At 42.3% G+C, this 20,408-nt stretch overlaps 1 protein-coding gene across 4 annotated transcripts in view; it reads left to right on the top strand.

Moving 5' to 3' along the window:
- Window positions 1-7,814, top strand: part of OTUD7A (OTU deubiquitinase 7A) — a 104,467-nt gene extending 96,653 nt beyond the window's left edge. For 3 of the 4 annotated variants that reach the window (XM_066558678.1, XM_066558676.1, XM_066558679.1), the window contains exons 15-17: window positions 1,511-1,625; window positions 1,876-1,960; window positions 3,755-7,814. In XM_066558678.1, coding sequence (XP_066414775.1) covers window positions 1,511-1,625; window positions 1,876-1,960; window positions 3,755-5,188 — 1,634 coding nt within the window. In that variant the 3' untranslated portion in view covers window positions 5,189-7,814. The remainder of the gene's footprint in view (window positions 1-1,510; window positions 1,626-1,875; window positions 1,961-3,754) is intronic. The other variant, XM_066558680.1, reaches the window with a different exon arrangement.
- Window positions 7,815-20,408: the final 12,594 nt, after the last annotated feature.

The following is a 20,408-nucleotide window of genomic DNA, read 5'->3' as shown; positions in this document are numbered from 1 at the left end:
AGTTATTCCAGCTTCTTGGTTGCAATAATTTCATTGAATGCATTAGGGTAAGACCTTGTATTACACCAGGAAGTGTTAGAAGTGCATTCATCTGTCACACCTGCTGTACATTTGTGCTGTTCCGGTGCCCCAGGCTGCTGCAGTGCAGTGTATTCCGAACGGCAGACTTGGGCTCCCCGCGTGTGCCCGGAGCTGTCCTGGGGAGCTCTTGTCCCTCTGTGTCCGTGCGGAGCCTTCGGGGAGCGGCGCCCCCGGGCCGGCTTTGCGGGGCAGAGCGCGGCGGTTCCCGGCGCGGCCGGCAGGGGGCGCCGCCTCGCGGGATTTAGGCCGCTTCGGGCCTTTCTGGGCAGCACCGGGGCCGCGGAGCCGCTGCGGGGGCGAGGGAGCAGCTTGTGCCCGAAATGCTGCGCCTCCGCTCTGACCGCGCGTGTGTGCTGCACCGCAGAAAGGGTTACAAACAGCATAGAACCCCATGTGAAGTCAGGTTTCAATAACTGAGTGCCACGATGTTTGGGTGGCTTCTCTAAGTTTCTTTGCCCTTGGATTGTCTGGAATGAATACTCAAGGCAAGTCCTGAAGAGCTCTAGTGCAGAAAGGTAAATGCCTTGATTAGCTGTCAGAGGAGCAGCAGTGACCTGCACCATGCCGAGGATCCTACCCAGACCCTCAACAACTTTTTACTTGTTTTCCTAATCAAATAGAAGTGAATCGGTGGCTTTAATTAAAACTGACAATGTTTTATTTCTTAGTCGCTTGCTGGTGATGAATGATAGACACTCTGTGACATCTGAGTGTGGTCCCTGCATGCTGAATATAAAGAAGAGGCCGAGTCATTAGGACAGAGCCTGAGCAGAGAGGGGAAAGAGCAGAAGAGCAAAACTGCTGGCAGCAGTGCTGGGCTGTAAGAACAATAATGGCCTTTGCACTGCACTCACTCAGAGGCCTCAAACTGACCTCTTAACCCATATACTTGTTAATCTGTGCTCTTCAATTATGTTCATTCAGTTTGAATCCAAAATCACAGTAGCTTCCTCTCGTTTTCTTTCTTAATGCTGATATCAATATATTTTTATTTCTTTGATAGTACAAAGGTAGTAAACTAAAAAGGCAAAATAACGAACATGTGAATCTCTGATTCTGAGGAATAGGCAGGAACATTGCAACATTTTACTGCTTTCTGCTATTCTAATGGCTCTGTCTCCAGGAAATGTTGATTGTACAGTACAAATGGCCATGTGGTTCTCTCCTGAGGTCTCCCCTCCTCCACAGGTGACTATCATTCACTCCACGAACAATCAGTGTATTAACCTCTCCCTCTTTTATTGCACAAACATGAAAACAGGCAAATGGAGCCCAGTATAAATCATTTGTGGTGCTCTGAATGAGGCAGTTCTGCAGCACAAATTCTACTCTTCTTGAAGCAGTGATTCTGCTTTTCACAGCTGAATCTTTTCTTCTTTTTGCAATTTTTGTTTCCCCCACCCCAATCCTTGTTTCTTCTCTGCTTCAGCGGTGATCCCCCTGACTGACTCTGAACACAAGTTACTGCCTTTGCACTTTGCGGTCGATCCTGGCAAAGACTGGGAGTGGGGAAAAGATGACAATGATAACACCAGACTGGCCAAGTAAGACCTTTCTGTAACTTTAGTGTTAAGCAGTAAAATGTCTTGAGCTGTACCTGGTGGTAGTACTGGGAGAACTGCTAACAGTGAGGGCTTGGTTCATGTGCTCTTCTTACATTGTAGGAGACATGGGGGGGGGCGGTTCTTCAGCTGACAGTCACAATCAAATGCTGTTGCATCTCCCCCTGTTATGAAGTATTGCTTTTTCTTTCAAGCTTTTTGACTGCTTGTTCCCTTCTTTTTTTATCTTTAGTTTGATTCTGTCTCTTGAGGCAAAGCTTAATCTTCTGCACAGCTACATGAATGTAACCTGGATCCGCATCCCCTCTGAGACACGGGTAAGGTAAACTTCCCCCTTGCTCCCACAGCATGGGAGATTCAAGGATAGGCTGCCTTGCCTATCCTTGAATGAGCTGCAAATAGCTCAGTGCCCTGGCAGCAGGGACAGCCACTCATGGCTCACTGACACCAATCAGGCTTACAGATTTTTCTGGTTATTTGTTTTAATAGCACTATTGCTTGTATATTTTTTGCTGAAATGTGTCTTCTAGCTTACTTTTTCTGGTATAAATTTCAGTTATTTGTGCAATTTAAAGAAAACTTTTCTCACCATTGTCATCTCAGAACTTTGTCTTGCTCTCCTGATGCTAGTGTCAGAGGTCACCAATTTCTTTCTGAGAGTGCATTTGCACTTGTGGACAACTCCCAGTTTGGAGTGGCTGACAAAAGGCTATAGACTGGCACTAAACTGTAGCCTGCCTCTTCCAGAGAGCTGTTTTAGAACTATGCCCAGCTGGCACTGAAATTTCTCTGCAAATTGCATTTGAATAGGTGGAGGGGTTGGGCTGGAAGCAAAAGGTTGCTAGGGGAGGATGGAGGTGATTTAGACAGCCTACACAGATGGATTTTGAACAGAGAAAGAGAACACAAAAGGAGAAAGTATTTGAACAAGATGCAAGAGAGGAAAAATCCATTTTTCTACAGTAGTAGCTACCATATCAGAAAAAGGAGAGTCAAAATGGTCCTGCAGTTGTAAGTGGTGAGCCCTTGTGGAACCTGGGTTACCTCTCTCTGCTCACATTTGCTGCATGATCATGGTCAGGTCACTGCAGCACTTTCCCCTCTGCTCTGTGGGAATAACACCTCTGCTCCCAACTGAGTGTTGGGGTGCTCAGGGCTTCCTGGGAGAGAGGACATGGAAGTACCCAGGGACAATGTTGGCAGGTATTTCCAGACCATAAGTATACACATGTACAGAGCGTACCCTCCCCATGTCCTTGTAGCCAGTTGAATATTTTAGATTTATCTCTAGCAGATTTTAGGTTCATGGTGCCTGAAAGCAAGGCTGTTCTGCAGCAGTACATGAACAGAGTCCTGTTCTAAAGTACCCTAGGATCCATGTTATTGCATTTTCAAGGAAGGTGTTTTATCATGTAACCTAAAATATAAAGTGGATCTCAGGATTATGACCAGTTTTATCTGCATTGCCTTTCCAATAAACATGAATACACATCTTTGTATTCCTCAGCCGACTTGCTTGAGTTTAATGTTTGATATTTCATATGAGATGTTTAGCTCCAGTGCATCCTCCCTTTAATTTTCACGCACCAGTGACCTAAATAAATAAAAAGTCAATTCAAATAAGTTGGGTTTTGAACATAATCAATTTTGAAATACTGCTGCACACAGGTTTGTGTGCTGTATGCCCCTCACAGCTTTCAGCAGCAGCTCATTCCCCTTCCATTGCATCTTCCCCAGCTCCTTTCCTGCAGCCTGAGGGACAGCCTACACTGCTGATCCTCCCTGTCCTGGCTCTCTGGGGCAGGAGGGAACTCGCTTTCCCCCAAGACTCAGACACTGACTTTCACAGAGCATCTGAGTGACTGACCTCTATTCTACAAATGTGCCTGAAATGAGCCAAAGGCTACTTAGGAACAAGCAAAATAACATAATGAGCACAGCTAGAAAAGCTTTATTTAGTGATGGAACCAGTCAAAAATGTCAGTGCATAAATTAAAAAGTGTATTTAAAATCGGTGTCAAAACCTGTATTGAATTTGGGGTGGGTATTTTTGCACCAACTCCTGTATGAAATGAATTTTGCTGTATCTAATTATAATTCCTTTTCCATAGCAGGCCCCTTTGGCTCAACCAGAATCCCCTACAGCTTCTGCTGGAGAAGACGTGCAGTCTCTGGCTGACTCCATGGACTCAGACCGAGATTCCATCTGTAGTAATTCCAATGGCAATAACGGCAAAAATGGTAAAGAAAAAGAAAAGGACAAACAAAGGAAAGATAAAGACAAAACCAGGACGGATTCAGTTGCCAATAAAATAGGAAGCCTCAGTAAAACCCTGGGAATTAAACTGAAAAAGAACATGGGTGGTCTTGGAGGTCTGGTGCATGGGAAGATGAGCAGAGCCAATTCAGGGAATGGAAAAAATGGTGACACAGTAGAGAAAGTCAAAGAGAAGAAGTCCAAGTCTCGCAAAGGGAGCAAAGAGGAATCTGGACAGTCTGCGAGCACGTCTCCGTCTGAGAAGACCACTCCATCTCCGACTGACAGAGCCAGCAGTTCCCCCACTGAAAAAGTGAACACTAAACCCTTCTCTGACAAGCAGTCTGACCCATGGAAGTACAGCACAGACGTGAAACTCAGCCTAAATATTTTGAGAGCTGCCATGCAGGGTGAACGAAAGTTTATTTTTGCTGGCCTTCTTTTGACCAGTCACAGGCATCAGTTCCACGAGGAGATGATCGGCTATTACCTGACCAGTGCCCAGGAGCGCTTCAATGCAGAACAGGAACAGAAAAGAAAGGAAGCTGAGAAAAAGGCTGCGCTGAATGGCTCCTCTAGCAGGAAACTGGAGCCAGAGGCATTTTCAAAAGAAAAATTAGAACCATCTCCTCAGGATAGGGCATCACCCGTCTTACCTCAAAGCCATACGACCCAACTGGTTTTAAAGTTTAAAGACCGCACTAGTCCCACTCCTGGGTCCTTTTCTTCACCCAGCAACGGTGCCAAGAGAAGCGGCCCCATCCCGGTGTCTGCCCACTATAGCCATACCCCCCCTGTTCAAAGGCAAAGTGTCATCCATTTGCATGACGTCAACTCCAAGCCATCGAGCTTCCAGGATGATACCTACAAGCCAGTGGTTGGCACCCTGAAAACCTGTGCCACCTACCCCCAGCAGAACAGGTCACTGTCCTCGCAGAGCTACAGCCCCGCACGGCTGCCCGGGATGCGCACAGTGAACACGGTGGAGTCGCTGAGCTACGCCAGGCCGGCCGAACACAAGTCCCAGACCTACACCAATGGCTTCAACACCGGGGACATCAGAGACTGCTTGGAGTACGCTGACGAGGATGCTCCTCAGAGCTGGCTGAACAACGACAAAAACCAAGGCAGAAGCACAGTTTGCCCAATATATTCCATCCAGCAGAACCGCTGTAAGAAGGAGAACTGTTCCTTTTATGGTCGTCCTGAGACTGAAAATTACTGTTCCTACTGCTACAAAGAGGAGTTAAAGCGCAGGGAGAGGGACAGCAAGGGACACAGGCATTGAGGATTCTTCCATGACTACTTAGTTTTACCATTTTCTTACTTACAAAGTAAACAGTGTTGGATTGCAGTAAAAGGAATCCTTAAAGAATAAAGGATTGATGAGTAAATAGTGTCTAGCTCTTCGCTTTTCTGGGGCAATGAGGAAATAATAGGAATAATTTATCATAAAAATATTATTTTCCATTTTGTCAGTGTCTTTTTTACATGTACTGGTAAGCTGAAGGGTTGTTTACTCCTTTGTCAGTGCTGTGTATATGTTTGGTCAAAAGTTTACTAATGGTGCCTGAATTTACACTGATATCACTCAGGTAGTAGAATGATAGGGGAATGTCATACTAGTGAAGATGTGGTGTTGTAGTAGGGTAGTATCTGCCTTGCAGACATTTGAAATTATATAGGTATAGAGTATTTTTTCCTTAGTAAAACCTAAATTTTTCATAGCCTTTTTTTTTAGGAGGGTAGTGATTTTGCATACTGCACATTTTTAACATGGCAGCATATGGCATTGCTACTAATGTTTGTATATTTCAGTCTGAAATGGAATGATTCTGGAAAAATGGGAGTGAAAGGTCTGAATTCATGAGGGCTGTAGGTCATCTTAACTTTCAGTTCTTACCAATTATTTCTAAATTTTCATTGAAAAAAAAAAAGTAGATTTGAGCCACTTTTGTTTGCACTGAGTTTTTGAAGAGGTTTTATAGGAAAATTCAATATGACTTTGTCCCCAAGCCCCCACACCATATAGTTCTGCACACCTGAATTTTAGACGTATTTCTGTTGATGTTAAAATGCAGAGAAATATTACAATAAAATATTTTTAAAAATTACTAGATATGGAAAATTTCATGACCAGCTAGGAAATTTAGGATCATTTTAGACTCCAACTACTTGCCAAAACCAATGCAATGCATCAATTTATTGCCTTAGCTAGTGCATGAACCTAATCATTATTTACTTACTGCTTCTGAACATTATTGAGTGATAATTATTGCAAGTGTAACTACTTGAGCCTTTCTTGAAGACTGTTGGCTCCCACTCTTTTCAAGTCTCCTAGTGAGTCATCTCCCCCCCAGCAGGCTCCCAGATGGCTGTAAAATGCCTCCAGCAGGAATGGCAGCTCCTAGCACAGATTTGCACAAGTCTGAGATCCAAATATTTACGTAAGTGTTTGCAATAACTTCTGAAAATAAAACTTTGCTCACAGAAGCATTTCTGCAAAGCAGACACTGCAGATACTGTTGAAGTAGATGGATGCCATGAGGAAGTTTTCTGGGATACAGCTCTGGGTTTGCACCCCTCCACCATCAGCTGGCAGAATGCAGAACAGGAGCTGTTTGGTGTTGTTACCCTTGTGAACAATGGCTCATTTTAAGAGCCAATTTTGCATAACAGGTGAAGGTACTGCCTTCAGGGCTGCTGACTCTGCCACCTCAAGGTGCAGAACAGGAGTTCTGCCTTCCTCATTAAGGAATATGGCCCACACAGGAAAGATTCTTTGCCAAAGAATCTCCATTTCTGATTATTTGCTTGCTGCAGCCCAATTTTAATTCTTGACAACGGTGGCACCGTTGCATACAGTTAATCCTAATTAACCCTGAAACCAAGTCCCCTGTGAAACAAGATACACAAACTTCTGCTGCTGTGTCCTGGCTTTCAGAAAAAGCACGTGAGCTTTTCCAGTGTCCCAGACTGGTAGAACTGAGAACATACTTAAAATTGACCATATTTTTAGGTTTTCTGCTGAATGGGAGTTTTCAAAATAAGTTCCTTGGTCCCTTGTATAAAAAGTTAGGGTCTTTGCCATGTTAGCTGTTCCATGAATCCAGACCTGTACTTTGTATTTCTTACTGTATACTAAGCATACACTGAATCTTACTGAACTTGCATTCCTTCATGAAAGGAAAACGTTGGTATTTGTTAAAGCTCCATGTGACTTCTGTCCTTAAGGTAAGCACCTTCCAAATCCCTTGTCTCCTGTTGCATACACCGGTAAGCAGTGTCCTGTTTTGCTTTGCTGTTGTGATTATTACATTTAAGTTCTAATTGTCAAAGAAAACTGGGATTGCAAATTATTCTAAAACAAGCCAGACCATGTTAAAAGAAATTCAGTATTATACCTGATTGTGTTTGCTGCTGAGACTGAGAAAACTGGCAGGATATGACTTCAAGAAAAACAGAAATATTTAAGAATTCTTAGGGCATTCGAGTAGCAGAACTGTGTAATACTCTAAGAATCATTTCTGTGTAAAGTTGTCCTTAAGAAATATTACATTAGCAGCAAACCACACCAGCCCAAGTGCTGAAGTGAGTTACATCTGTTCTGAATGAGGAAAAAAGCAGGTCATGTGTAAAAATAAGCAATTACCATGAGATTTTGCTGTTTCCCATTTTTACAGGGTTCATTTCTATAGTATGTTTTTATGATCTTCTCATAAAAGAAAGGGATTTACAACTGGTCAGCATTTAGGTATAATTTACTCTGTTCTGAATTATTTAATACATTGTGCTTGCGTGTTAGATTATTTTGAAAAGTTAGTCAGTCTTGTCTGTGTGAGATACCAAACCTGAGTGTTCATTATCATCCTCAGGACACTCAGATATTTCAATAAATATTTACCTCTACAGGATTGCTCACTTTAAAATATCTGTTGTATGAAATACTGACAGAACCCTTTTTAGTTGTGCCTATTTCCTTAGAATCTTTTTGCTGGGATATCTTTGAATAATTTTCTAATTGGTGTTTTCTTTTAGAATTCTCTTCAAATATTATTTCTGTTTCTGAGTTATTTGTGGCAGCTGTGCCATAGCTGTCATTAAACAGACCAAACATGCAGAAACTGTGCCCTCCTCCTGAAGAAGTGTTGTTCCATTAAAAGAAGACTGTAACTATAGAAGAAAATTTTCTACCTATTTTTGTAGAGAGAATTCCCAATTGCTTTGTGAGTTGCATTCACCAGGGCTGAAAGACATTGTGCCATTCCTTAGCTACATGCTAGAGGTAATTATCTTTGGATGTATTTTTCTGTTGTACTATATGCTAACCTCTCAGTGCTCTTTTGCCTTATTTTTCCTGACAATTGGAAGTGTTTGCAGCCCACAGGCCAGCCAGCCCTGTGCCTGATCTGCTCTCCCTACACCCTCCAGAGCTGTAGAGTTCCCACATAGTCCCAGATACGGAGAAATCAGCTTTGCTTTGGAGGGACCCTACTCATTCCTTCTGTTAGCCCGACTGGCTGCAGTGAACACATGTATTTTTGCATTTGTATGTGCTTTTCCCCCCTCTCTTCTTGATATTGATTCAGCGTTTGTCACTGTAGTCCAGATTTCAGAAGTAGAGAGTAAATGCTGGGTAGGCTACACCTTCCCAGATGGATCACCAGGAAATATTTAGGTTGGAGGAAGCTGGAATTCTTTTAAAGTGTGAATGTGTAATTTTTCTAATTTAAAAAAGGCTTAAACCTATTATGCAATTTTTTTTTTTTTACTTTGTTCTAAACAATGATGCAAATGTCTGTTTCTAACAGAGGATACCTGTGATACATAATGGGTTTCAGTCATGCTTTATATTAAAGTTTCATTTTAAATTATTTATACAGAGTTAATAAGCCACTGTTAGAGTTTACTAATATATTTTCAGAGGTGGGTGTCAGTTGTAGCATATGGCTAACAAGCAGCTCCTTCAGAAGAAGATTTTGTAGACTATCAAAAGTAACTTCAGATTTTGGATTTTAAAACAATTGGTGAACCTTTTGTTCTATAAATACAATGGCAATATTGTCCCAGCTTTCTTTAGCAATTAGTTGCTTCTTCCTGAATCAAAGGTAACGTGAGGAGCATCAGTAAAAGAAAGGTGCTGTACTTGAAAAGCTTTGTGTTGCTTGTATCCTAGAAGTCTAAGCAGGCCAAGTGGAGCGTTCAGGGTGTTTGTGGGGCTGGGAGCTGAGGTGTGAGCAGTGCAGCGCGGCCCAGAGGGCGCTGAGGACACTGCCCAGGTGCCCAGGACCTGTCACAGCCGGCTGCAGGGCCCGGAGGGCTGCTCCTCATCTGCTGGGGTGGTGAACGTGCAGGTATCAAAACACAGCACAGAGCTGACAAACACTGCCCTCCACCTCCCCTCTCTGACACAGCCACTCTGGTGCTCACCTTCACCAATGGGACTGCTCTCCCTGACAGCAAGCAGACTGCTTCTCTTCAGAAACTCTCAGCAAGTGTTACACAAGAAATGTTTTTGATGGAGGCCTGAGCCTTTGGCAGTGCCTGCTCCCCACAGGCTGCCTACCTTCCTCTTCCAAGGAGACAGTGGATGAGAATTCTGCCTGAGAAGTAGAGAGAAGCCTTAGGTCTGTTTGGGCTACCTTTGCTGTCCTCTGCAGTGTGTGGACAGAATCCCATTAGCAGTGGGGGCCTTAAACCAGGTGCTTCATTGACATGTAAAACATTGCAAACTGGCTAGTAAGGGAGTACGGTCTTCATAGCACTGTGAGTGTTTTGCACAGGTGAAAACCCATATGTTCATGGAAACCACAATGATCTCAGATAAACGTAAGTCCAGAGAAGCAAAATTACTGATGCTGATTGTAGATGGCGTTTTAGCTTAGTGTATTTTAAGTCTCTGTCAGTGTTATGAAGAGTATTTGTTTTAGGGAATGGCAGCTTATGTGGAGGATCACCAAACTATAGCATAGAAATGAAATTATTTCAGTAACTGACACTAATATCTATTTTAATTTGCACATGGATTTCCAGTGTATATGACTAAAATATTATATTGTTAAAAATGAGAGGAAAACAACACAAAGGTGTTTGTAAGTATGTTCTATTTCTAGACTTAAGGCTGTATTATGTTGGAATTCTACAATCCAAGTTTAAATTGTAGTATAGAAATTATTTTTATATTATTTTCAAAATACACTACAGAGCAATATTTTGCGCCTTGATTATAAACAGGGTCATCATTTTAGTGGGTTACTTTCAGAAATGCTGGTAGAAATTAACCATGAAAAGAAAGCTTTGTAAATGTACTTGTTTTTAACTGCTCTGTCTGTTGTGCACATTGTATCTAATATGAGTTGAATATACAATTTTTTATTAATTGAAAAGCTTTAAATTTTTCTTTATGTATTTTGGTACAACAATGTTCCTCTATTTAATTCTCTTCCAGTCCTAGCCAATAGCCACTTTTATAAGCAGCTTCTGAATAACATGCATCTGGAAAATTTCCTTACCAAATGAAACATTTCTGCACAGATATTGATTGACTTGGGACATTCATAATACACCCTGAATCCATTGGAGTAGGATTCATTTGTTTGTTGTTTTTTTTTTTTTAAAGAGAATCAGCTATTTATTATTCCTTCAGAATGAAAGTCAAGAATGAATGCAACCATTTAGCATCTGGAATAAAAAAATCACTCTAGATCATGGAAATGTCATCCCTAATTGGCAGGTACATCCTCTTAATATGTATCAAGTAGGGATTAGCTTCTTGCAGATTGAAGTGTTCAGATTCTATTTCTTCATAGTTCTTTGTACTGTACATATTAATTACTGATGAACTGTGCAAAGAAAAAGACTTCACAAACTAATGCCTATGTTAAATTAGAAGTCTGTGTAGTTTTTAAAATTCCCTAACTTTTTTTGGTTTAGTTTGTTGGGATTTGTTTGTTTAAGAATTACTATTAAGGTGTTTACTGCAACCAAAATTTTCAAACCTGGATACCTAATGATTGTGCATCTGGGTTTCTCCTGATCAACAGACTGGTTTTAAGGTGTACTGAGCATCAGTTTGTGTGGGAAGAAAAGCTCCCTCTTGGTTTCCCTCTTGTGTTACTCAAACACATATTCAAGTCTTTTCCTTATTAGCACTCTTCTTTTCAGTCAGTGGAATTTACATTTTATCTTTAGCATTCTTCCATGTGGAAACAAATAATTGGGCTTATTCATAAAGTGATTGTTTGAGTATGGAGAAACTCGCCTTACTTACCAAAACACCACATAATTGTTTAACTGTTGAATTCTTAATGGGGCTCTTGTATTCCACTGCCGGGGTGGGGAAATAAGACCTTATTTTTTCCTTGGGTATCGTGATCCTGTTCTTTGTCTGATTGGGTTATTCCTCTGAAGTGAATATGCTATTGTGATTGCTGTTTTCTGATGGTTTATCTCCCATTACCTGAATGCCTGTACTGTATACCAAGAGAATTGAAATGGCTGATGCACATTTGCACTGTGGAACAGGCCATGTGGGTTAAAGCCACCGTGTTCCAAACAGCCTTAAAATTATTACTCTCTGGGGACTGAGAGTCACTTAACTGGATGCAGCCTCTGTCCTACTTCCTCATTTAACCATGACTGTAAAAATTTCAAGCCTGGTAGTCTGTGTGTCTCTAGACATACTCATCTGAATACCCTGTAATCTTAACAGAAAATTTTCTTTAAAATATTGTGCTTCTTTAAAGAGTGTTAATGTGTCAGGAAACCTTAGTCAAAAGAGGAGATGGAGTAAAACCAGAGAAATTATCGTGGCTAGTGGAGGAACCAGGGCACCAAAATACTAAAAAGGGGGAAATTATTAAGATGTATCAAAGCTATTTCCTGTCAACATTGTATGTTTTGTAGATCTTCCTGTATTCTGGGAAAACAGAGAAATGTTTTTGCCATTCCTCTCTGCATCTAATGGAGCCTCTTACTTTGTTGCAGAGGTTTGCTCTTGGGGAAGAAGGGAGAAAAGGAAGTTCTCTTCCCTTCTTAAAGCAAATTCTAGTGGCAGAATCATCTGAGATTGCAAAAATATGATCCAATGTTGGAACTAAACAGTGCCTAACTCTTATGTGCATTCTGTATTTAATTTCCGTTTTGCCCCTTTCAAACACCATTTCTTTAGAAAAAGAAGGATGGGGAAGTTAAGAGACTAAGCTTGTATGTTAATGATCCAGTTCTTCCTTCTTTCACATGTGGAATCTATATAAACATGAGAAGAGTTACACTAGAGTTGCACTTGCCCTGCTGAGAGGTAAAAGCCACCAAATAGGTAAATTCCATTTACCAAATAGGTAAATTCCATGAAATTGCATTGTCACAGAGTAAAATGGAACCTTTGCCTGATGAAGGCTGACAGCATGTCAGCAGCTTGAGAGCCATGGCTGCCGTAACTGAATCAGCAGCTCTTGATCATTCTTGCCTTTAACACAGGTGCAGTTCACTCTGGCCCAGGGTGTCTGAACAGTATCTTTGTAGTAAAGATGAAGTGGAACACTGCCTTGCTGCCATTTGCTTCCAGGTTTGAGTAACAAAAAGCCTCTTCCCCATGCTTTTGGTTAAAATATGCAGGAGATGCAGCCAGCAGAATGTGGCATCTTAGGCTCAGAGAATGCCCCACATCTCCTTTAAATGGGCTTTGCAATCAGGTATGAATTGAAACACAGCCATATGGGCGTCACAGAAGCGCTCTCATCTTTCAACTTTGAAAATTGTGAGCACTTTAAATACTAACAAAAATGGAGTAATGGTTTTATTGTTTATTTGCTCAAGATTCTGAGTACTGTAAATACAGTCTTTGTATAATGCACAGTGTGTGTACAGTACAGAAATGCTTTTCCCTCAGAGCCACCGGAGAGTCTTGCATGCACACGGTGCCCAACTCTGCCCACTCACCCTAACCAAGGGGAACAAACAGGATTTAGGCCTAGACTAAATAATGGATGAAATTAGCCACATAGACCTAAACAGCTGCGAGTTCCCAACCGAAATGTTCTAGGCCAGCTTTGACAGCTTTGTACAAAACTCTGTCCCAATGACTGAGATTAGGTTTGTGCTTTTTCCTGGGGAGGGGCAATTACTTCTGTGTCTTTTTCAAGCCCATTGCTCTTAGTCTCTAACTCCTGTGTTTGTAATGTGCCAGGCTTAGCATGATTCAGCTAGGAAGCAGTTTTTAAAATTTCCATAGAGCTCTTGTTTTCTTTTTGGAATCCATCTCGAGTTTTACTTTGCATTGAATTTTAAGACATAAAATATTATGAACTTTTCATAATGCCTTGAATTTGTCTCTTGTGGGGCTGAAAGACTTTGTTCTCCTTGGGAGGCCTTGTTCTTCTTCATTGAGTCTTGTGACTAACAGTTTTGTATGGAAAAAGTTGAATGAACCATTGAAAGTACCTCCGCTGTTTACATGTACTTCTGCCATTTGGTACACGTTGTGTTGTTAAAACCCAATGCCTCTCAGACATGGGCAAAGCTTGAAGGACAGTCTGAAGTACTAGATGCAAAAGGTATATGTAGTTAATTCATCAGAACTCTACTGTTGCTATTATATAATATGCCCCCCCCCCATTGTTTGTACATCTTTTTTCCTATCGCTAACTTTTTTTTAATCTTCTGTTTTCTTAGACAAATTCTAAAGCTCTTTGTCCTTAAAGCCTGTGGTAGATTTTCCAGTAAAGAAGATTTGGTTTTGCAGTTCAGGTTGTATATAGAGTGGCTTGTCTCCCTAACAAGAATTAAGGTAACAGATGTTGCACCCTTGGCTTAAAAAAGTATTTTTACTCATTAACTGAGAGTCTCTGTTCAATTATAACCAAAGCTAATTATATAAAGTGTCAGGACTGGTAATGTGACTCTATCTAATAACCTGACCAACTCAGCATTTTTAACCCATAGAAATGTACAATAAATGTATTTGTATTTGAAGTCTATTTCAAAGAAAGTAATTGGCTCTCATGGGGGCTTAAGAAAATGTTAATAAAGAATAAAGTAAGTCTCATTGATTTTGGTTGGCTGAGAATTCAACTTCTTCATAGTCTTACCACTCTTCTCATTTTTCAGAGTCTGAGTTTCTTGTTGCCTTCTATAAGTTTATACTCTTTTAGCAAATATTGACTTACGCTTTCAATAAACTATGTAATAGAAATTACAGAAATTTATTTATAGCTGAAATTACTCTTCAGGTTTTTTGTTTGACCGTTTTCATGCAAAAATGAATGAATTTTTCTTTTCCCATTTCCCCTCCATATTTATAATTTCAAAACACACTTGGTTGCAGTCACCTTTCTCTGCAAAAGAAAACAGTTGATGATTTTTAAGCTGACTGCCATATTGTTTGAATCTACTGTTAAAATGAAACAGGAGCATTAATTAACATTCAAGAATAAGAAATATTTCTTGTTGTGAAAAATGTGAGTTCTTGAGAACCTTTTCTACATACAGTTTTCATTCAAGTTAAATGTCATTTTTAATCTGATCCATACTTTGACAAAGATGATGTGTAAGAGCTGTTTTTAGCAGTTGGATTGTTACTTTGTAAAGTATTAAAGCACTAAACCAATTTTTGCAATAGGTAGTAAAACTTGCTTTTGTTTTGAAAAACTTCCAGTTATAACTGTTGCACTTTTTATAGCAGAACTGTATTTAATTTCTTTCTTTTATGAAAGATTACTCAAAGTAACTGATAGCTCTGTAATCTGTGTGAATTGGCTTCTCCATTATTTGAATCTGAGAGAAGCTACAATGCCTATTCAATAAAATTAACTTATTTCTAAAGTACCTGTTTGCTTGAATTCTTGTTTGTGCTTTCTCTGTGCTCTCTCAGGGTGATGCTGGACAGACCCAGGGAAGAAGCAGGGACAAGGGTAAGGGGCTGCTGCAATTTGTGAGGGCAATTGGCTCAGCACAACCTTGTGTGCTGCTGCCATAAAGTGCATTTAAATACCAAATTGAGTCCCTTTCCCAAAACTCCATCTAGCCTGGATACCTTGCTGAAATCAAGCTGTTAATTCTGTTACCTCAGAGGAAACAAAATGAAAGCAGTTCAAGCAGCCTAACATTGGTATAAACCCCAGAGCAGGAGCAAGTACAAGTCCTGTGGGAAAGATTTCATGTCTCTTGCCTGTTGTAGGGGCTAATTCTGTCTTATCTAATTTCAGTGTATGTGGGGGGATAGAATGTAAGAAAATAAAGACAGTGCAGAAGGTAATCTCACCCCTGAGGAGTTGCAGCTGTACTAATTACCAAAGATTAAGAACAGGCCTGCCCTTAACAGGCCACAGCTGTGTCCAATAAGGATGAGTGCTATACAAGAGTGGGTTAGCTGGGTGAGAAGGGAGCTGGAGTTTGTTGTGTGCTGTGAGGAAGAAGGAGTCAGTGCTGTGAGGAGTTGCCTATGAGAAATCACCGAGGTTTGGAGCTTTTGCAATAAGATGACAAGTGTACATCAGAAATGGTGACAATGGAATTGCACCATTGAAAAATGTCTGTGTCACAGTTACTCAGGTCAGGGACACACTGGAAATGAAGAGGACGTTGCAGAGGCTGCCCCTTGAGGGAAATAAATGAAGAAAAAAGAAAAAGACCAAGGGTAGCTTGAGTGAACAATTTAAAGCAGCAAAAGGATCCTGAAATGGAAGTAGAGGCTGTGGTTGATGTGCCAGCCATGTGCCTCTGAGAAGGGATGATGAAGGCTGCTTCAAGGACTTAGAGGGCTACACTAGCACCTGATAATAATGGTTAACAGGACTACTAAACAGCTAATCAAAACTCACAAAGTGCTGTGAATTGAAGACAAAAAAAAACAAACAAAAACAAACAAGTGGCAGTGGCTAGTGAAGGACCCAGCTATTAATACATTTTAATTAGAAGGTAAAAAACCAAGGTGACACATACCTTGTTCTGATAATTTTCCAGAATTTCTGTGTGCTAGCTGGGTTTGAATACAGTAACAAACACTTTCCACAAGGCTGGCTACTGTGTTACCAAGTGTGTTATACATTTGCCATTAGAGCTAAAGAATTTGCAGGGTTGAGAGAACAGGACACATGCAAGAAGGAAGATGGTTTTTAGGCAGGGCTGTGCTTATCTGCTGTTTCTGCTACAGCATCCAGATCCTTTCTGTGGAGCAGAATGTAGCTGTGGAGGAAAATACCCATGTTTTTCCCAACAATCTCCTATCTCAGGCCATAAAGCCACTTTTCTGGCCTTATAATTGTCCTGTACTTCAGGCAGATTATTTGAAGGACCTGGTGAGGGTGCTGCATAGTTTAGATTTTTCTTTCACTGTGTAACTTTATGTACAGGCCTGGGCATGTTCTCAGGTCCCAGCTGGCCCTCCCAAAGCCAGATCACAACACCCAGAGAAGAGGGAGCCTAAGCACAGCACAGACTTAGCCAAAAACACAGCCACAGCACAGTTGTGATTTAAGGCTGGCCATTCAGCTGTGCCTTTACTCCTATTTAACAGTAGTTAAGTGGTGAAGTGCTGTCTCCTTGAAAAGCTTCCCCTCTCTTAGCAAACATCCCATAACATGCAATTTTTACAGTGACTGGCAGCATATTTTTACTCCTGAAATACAGCCCTTCCATTTTAGATCTCCTTAATCACAGTGATTTTGTGGAGAATAACAAATTTCCCATTCCTGGACTTAAAACTTGACTTTTTTCCTTATTTCCTTCAGCATTAATTATCCCTCCTAAAAATAGACAGGTGTGGTCCAAAAATATCCAGTGGAGCCTTAATGAAAGGTTTCTTGCAGGGAAGCCAACAGCCAGACCTGATTTATTCACCCAGTCTTGTTGTTTTTGCAGACCCACCCTGCACCAGGTTCCTGTTTCCAGGCTTGCCTCTTATTTGCTCACCCGGTTAATCAGTACAGCTGCCTGCGAGGACACGTGAAGGGGAAGCCATCCCCTACACAGTCTTCTGGGGAGGTTGCAAAGGTGGGGAGTGTGGCTGCCTTCAAACCTTCTGCCCCTGAGAGTGGCTCCTCTCGTGCAGGGAGGAAGGTGCATGAAGGTCATTTCCTTTGGGGGACCGGCCAAGCTGCTGTGCCTGGGAGCATGGGTGTCTCCATTGGCTGGCCCTGTAAGCTGGCAGCAGAGGAGGGATGGCATTCCTGAACAAAACTTTCTTCTTCTGTCCAGTCATCCTGTTCCTCCCAGCAGGCTGCAAACACCATTTGTACAGCAACTCCAGAGAGGGAAACTTTGGGATTTGTGTGGTGGTTTGACAGGAAATGTGTTTTTTGGGATGCTGTGTTTTTGGCCAATGGATATTCAGACTTTAATATTGGCATTTAACCTGGCCATTTAGGACATAGACACGCCTCTGAGAACACGGGGTTAAAAGCAGAGCTCTCCCTTGGGAGGGTCCTTTTTGGGTTTCCGGCGGGAAAGAGTTCGGGTCTCTCCCCCGGCCCAGCTGCTGGCTGGGCAGGGGGAGGGGAAAGCCATGAGGCCGAGAGAGGTAGGCCTGAGCCCCGGGGTGGAAGGGTGGAAGAGAGAGAGAGAGACCGGGAGCCATCGGGCAGCCCCCCCTGAGAGACACAGAGAGAGAGAGAGAGAGAGCCGCTGCCTGGGACTGTAACCTTGAGACTTGATAAACATGGGCCTGTGCCGGCAGCACGGCTGGGACGGAGAAGAGGGGGGGTTCAGCTGGCCGCTTGTAGGAGCTTTTAACCCCTTTTCAGAGAATGAGAACTTTACAGATCATTGACCTCTCCTAGAAGATAGAGTGGAAGATGAAGAAGGAATGTGCAAGTGTGAGAGAGGTCTGGGCGAGTGAGAAATAGTGGAAGAATACAGAAGAACCCTAGTGGGAAGAGATGATGGAGTGGCTTTTGCTGGGCTCTTTTTGTATAGCCATGGACAGAACCATGTTCCTTGTGACACAGAGACTGCATTCTAGGGGGAGGCAATGGCCACAGAACCAAGAGGGTTCAGTGTTGGTGCCCCTCGGCCCCAGGGGGTGAAAAAATATGGGGGGGACAGATGTCCCAAAGGAGAGATTGTGGGGACAGGTGTCCCAAAGGAGAGACTGTGCCTTTTTTGGATCGGGACAAAGCATCCTTAAAAAGACAACCCTAGAAGCAGTTCTGGTCTGTGTTCAGTGGTGAGAGCACTGGACATGAAAAGGAAGAGGTCACGACGGCAGATGTACTCTGGGCAGTGCCACGAGTGACACGGAAACACACGAGGCTTCAGCTGTGTTTCCAGGGGAAGCCCATGGTACAAGAAGGACTCCTCTCCTCTTGATGAACTGAGGATTGATTGTTTGAAGAGTGGTGCTGGACTAAGAGTTGGTGATTTGAGGAATAGATGTATTGTGTTGGGAATTTGGTGGGGGGAGGAGGAAATGTATTTGTAAGGTTTTCATTTTCCCTGTGTGTCTGTTCCTTATCTGTAGTTGTAGTGTAGTTAATAAAGTTTTGTTTTCTTTCTTCCCTAAGTAGGAGCCTGCTTTGCTTATTCCTGGTCACATCTCACAGCAGCTACCAGGGAGAGGGTATCTTCATGGGGGCACTGGCATTGTGCCAGTGTCAAACCATGACAATTTGTTACAAGACTTCCGAAGTCAACAAAATGCTTGGAAGTTAAACCAAACCTGCAAGGCCTTGCAACTTCATGGATCATTTCAAAGGGTTTGAGTTGGTTCTCAAACTCAGCTCTGAGGAGTAGTGATTCTGTGTTTTGGTGTAGGAAGTCTTGATACAGCCTGGGTTTGGGGCCAGCCACTTGTGGGTGTGCCCATCTCACTACTCTCCTCTGGGCAGATGGTAGCTGTGATGTTGATTCTTAGACGTATGTGAGCTTCCAAGTGTGGCATTTAGAGAGTCCCAAACTGACATCTTTTTTGCAAAGGGTGGGGCATGAGGCTTGAGGAAAAAAATGCAGGGCCTTTGAAGTGCAAGGCTTTGAAGTTAAAAAAAAGCTAGCAAATTTCTGTTGCAGTTCACTGTCTGTGGAAAATCTGGAAGCTAAGACTTTTGCCCAAAGAGGCTGGGTAACGTTTAAAAGGAACAGACTGGGGAAGTGTGGGTTTAATGTTTTACCTGTTTATGCAGTGGTGGAGAAGGTAAGCTTGATTCAAAGAGTGTGTACCAAAAAACACTGTCAGTCTCTGCCTTCCTTCTCTTCCGCTGTGAGACTGAGTGCATTCAGATCACGGACATAAAATGTGTGTGTGGTGGAAGGAGGAGGGAGGAATTTTTCTCTTGCCGTTGCTATTGTGTTTTGTTATGTTTTGTGTCTGTTCAGTTTGTCTCCAGGATCAGAGAAGTGACTCAGAAAGTTATTTCCACAATAGGAGAGCATGGGAAAACACAAACATTAGTCTCTTAAAGACACACAGCCCTGTTTATCACATACTGACATGCCTCACTTTCTGACTGCTGGAATTGCTACCACAGGAGCTACCTTTCTCCTTTCTTTAGAACCCTGTCAGGATTTTGCACCTTAGGCCTTTCCTTTTGTCTCTAGAAAATTACATCAAACTTCCCTACCCTCTACTCCTTATTTTTCTATACTTATTTTCCCTCTCTTTAACTTACCTTCCCCATTTATTGCACCTCTCATCTGTTCCTCACATAGGCTCACCTCATCCCTCTTTCCATGCTGCCATACACATGAAAGCCTCCAACCAGCACCATCTCTTATGTCCTTCAGCTGGGCCTTTTTTCTCAATGGTGTCCTCATATGCACCAACTTGGCAGTACCACACCTTCCCTCTGGGAGATGTCCCAGTCCCACCTGGTATGCCTCTGAACAAGCCAGCCTGGGCTCTATAAACCTTTGGGACCCTTTGGAGTATTCCCTGTAGGTCCTAGTGCTGCAGGCCTAGACCTGCTGTGCTCAGCCAAGCACGATCATCCAGTGATGCAGAGAAGAAACATCAGCTCAGCAGAAACCTGGCAGCAACAGCATCCTGGAGCCTCCCTTAGTCCCAGCCCCTGGTGCCAACCCCTCCTTTTTGACTGAATAGTTGTTTCAGCCAGCAGGAGCCAAAGATTAAATCTAACTCCTGCCAGTGCCAACCAGGTGGGACAAGTTGATCCTTTATTTACAATTATGATGAGGTAGCAATTATACTCTCGGGCTCTTTTCTCTTGGTGAGGTAGAGCTATTACTAAACTCAGTGGTTTGGTTTTGTTAGCACACCTTTGGGGCCTGCTCTTGCCTATAACCCCCCTCAGGTTCTCTTGTGTCTCTTTTCTTCTTCTTTTCTTTTTTTTTTTTTTTTTTTTTATGACTTGTTTAAATAATCTTGTTCTCTGAATTGCCCAAAGCACAGATCTGCCCTATAGCCTGTGTTCAGTCATGCTTCTCTCTTCCTCCTTGATGCTCACACATATGGGCATCCAGACTCCATCCTTTTTCTGCTGCATGCATTGAGAAACCTATTCAGAAAATTCCTCCCTTTCTCTTTATCCTCTTAGCTGTGCCAGCAATGCAATGTAGCT

The sequence above is a fragment of the Molothrus aeneus genome, chromosome 13, assembly GCF_037042795.1.
Source record: "Molothrus aeneus isolate 106 chromosome 13, BPBGC_Maene_1.0, whole genome shotgun sequence".
Lineage (NCBI taxonomy): Eukaryota > Metazoa > Chordata > Aves > Passeriformes > Icteridae > Molothrus > Molothrus aeneus.
The sequence above is the reverse complement of the archived record's forward strand: the minus strand, read 5'-3'. Positions and strand labels throughout refer to the sequence as shown.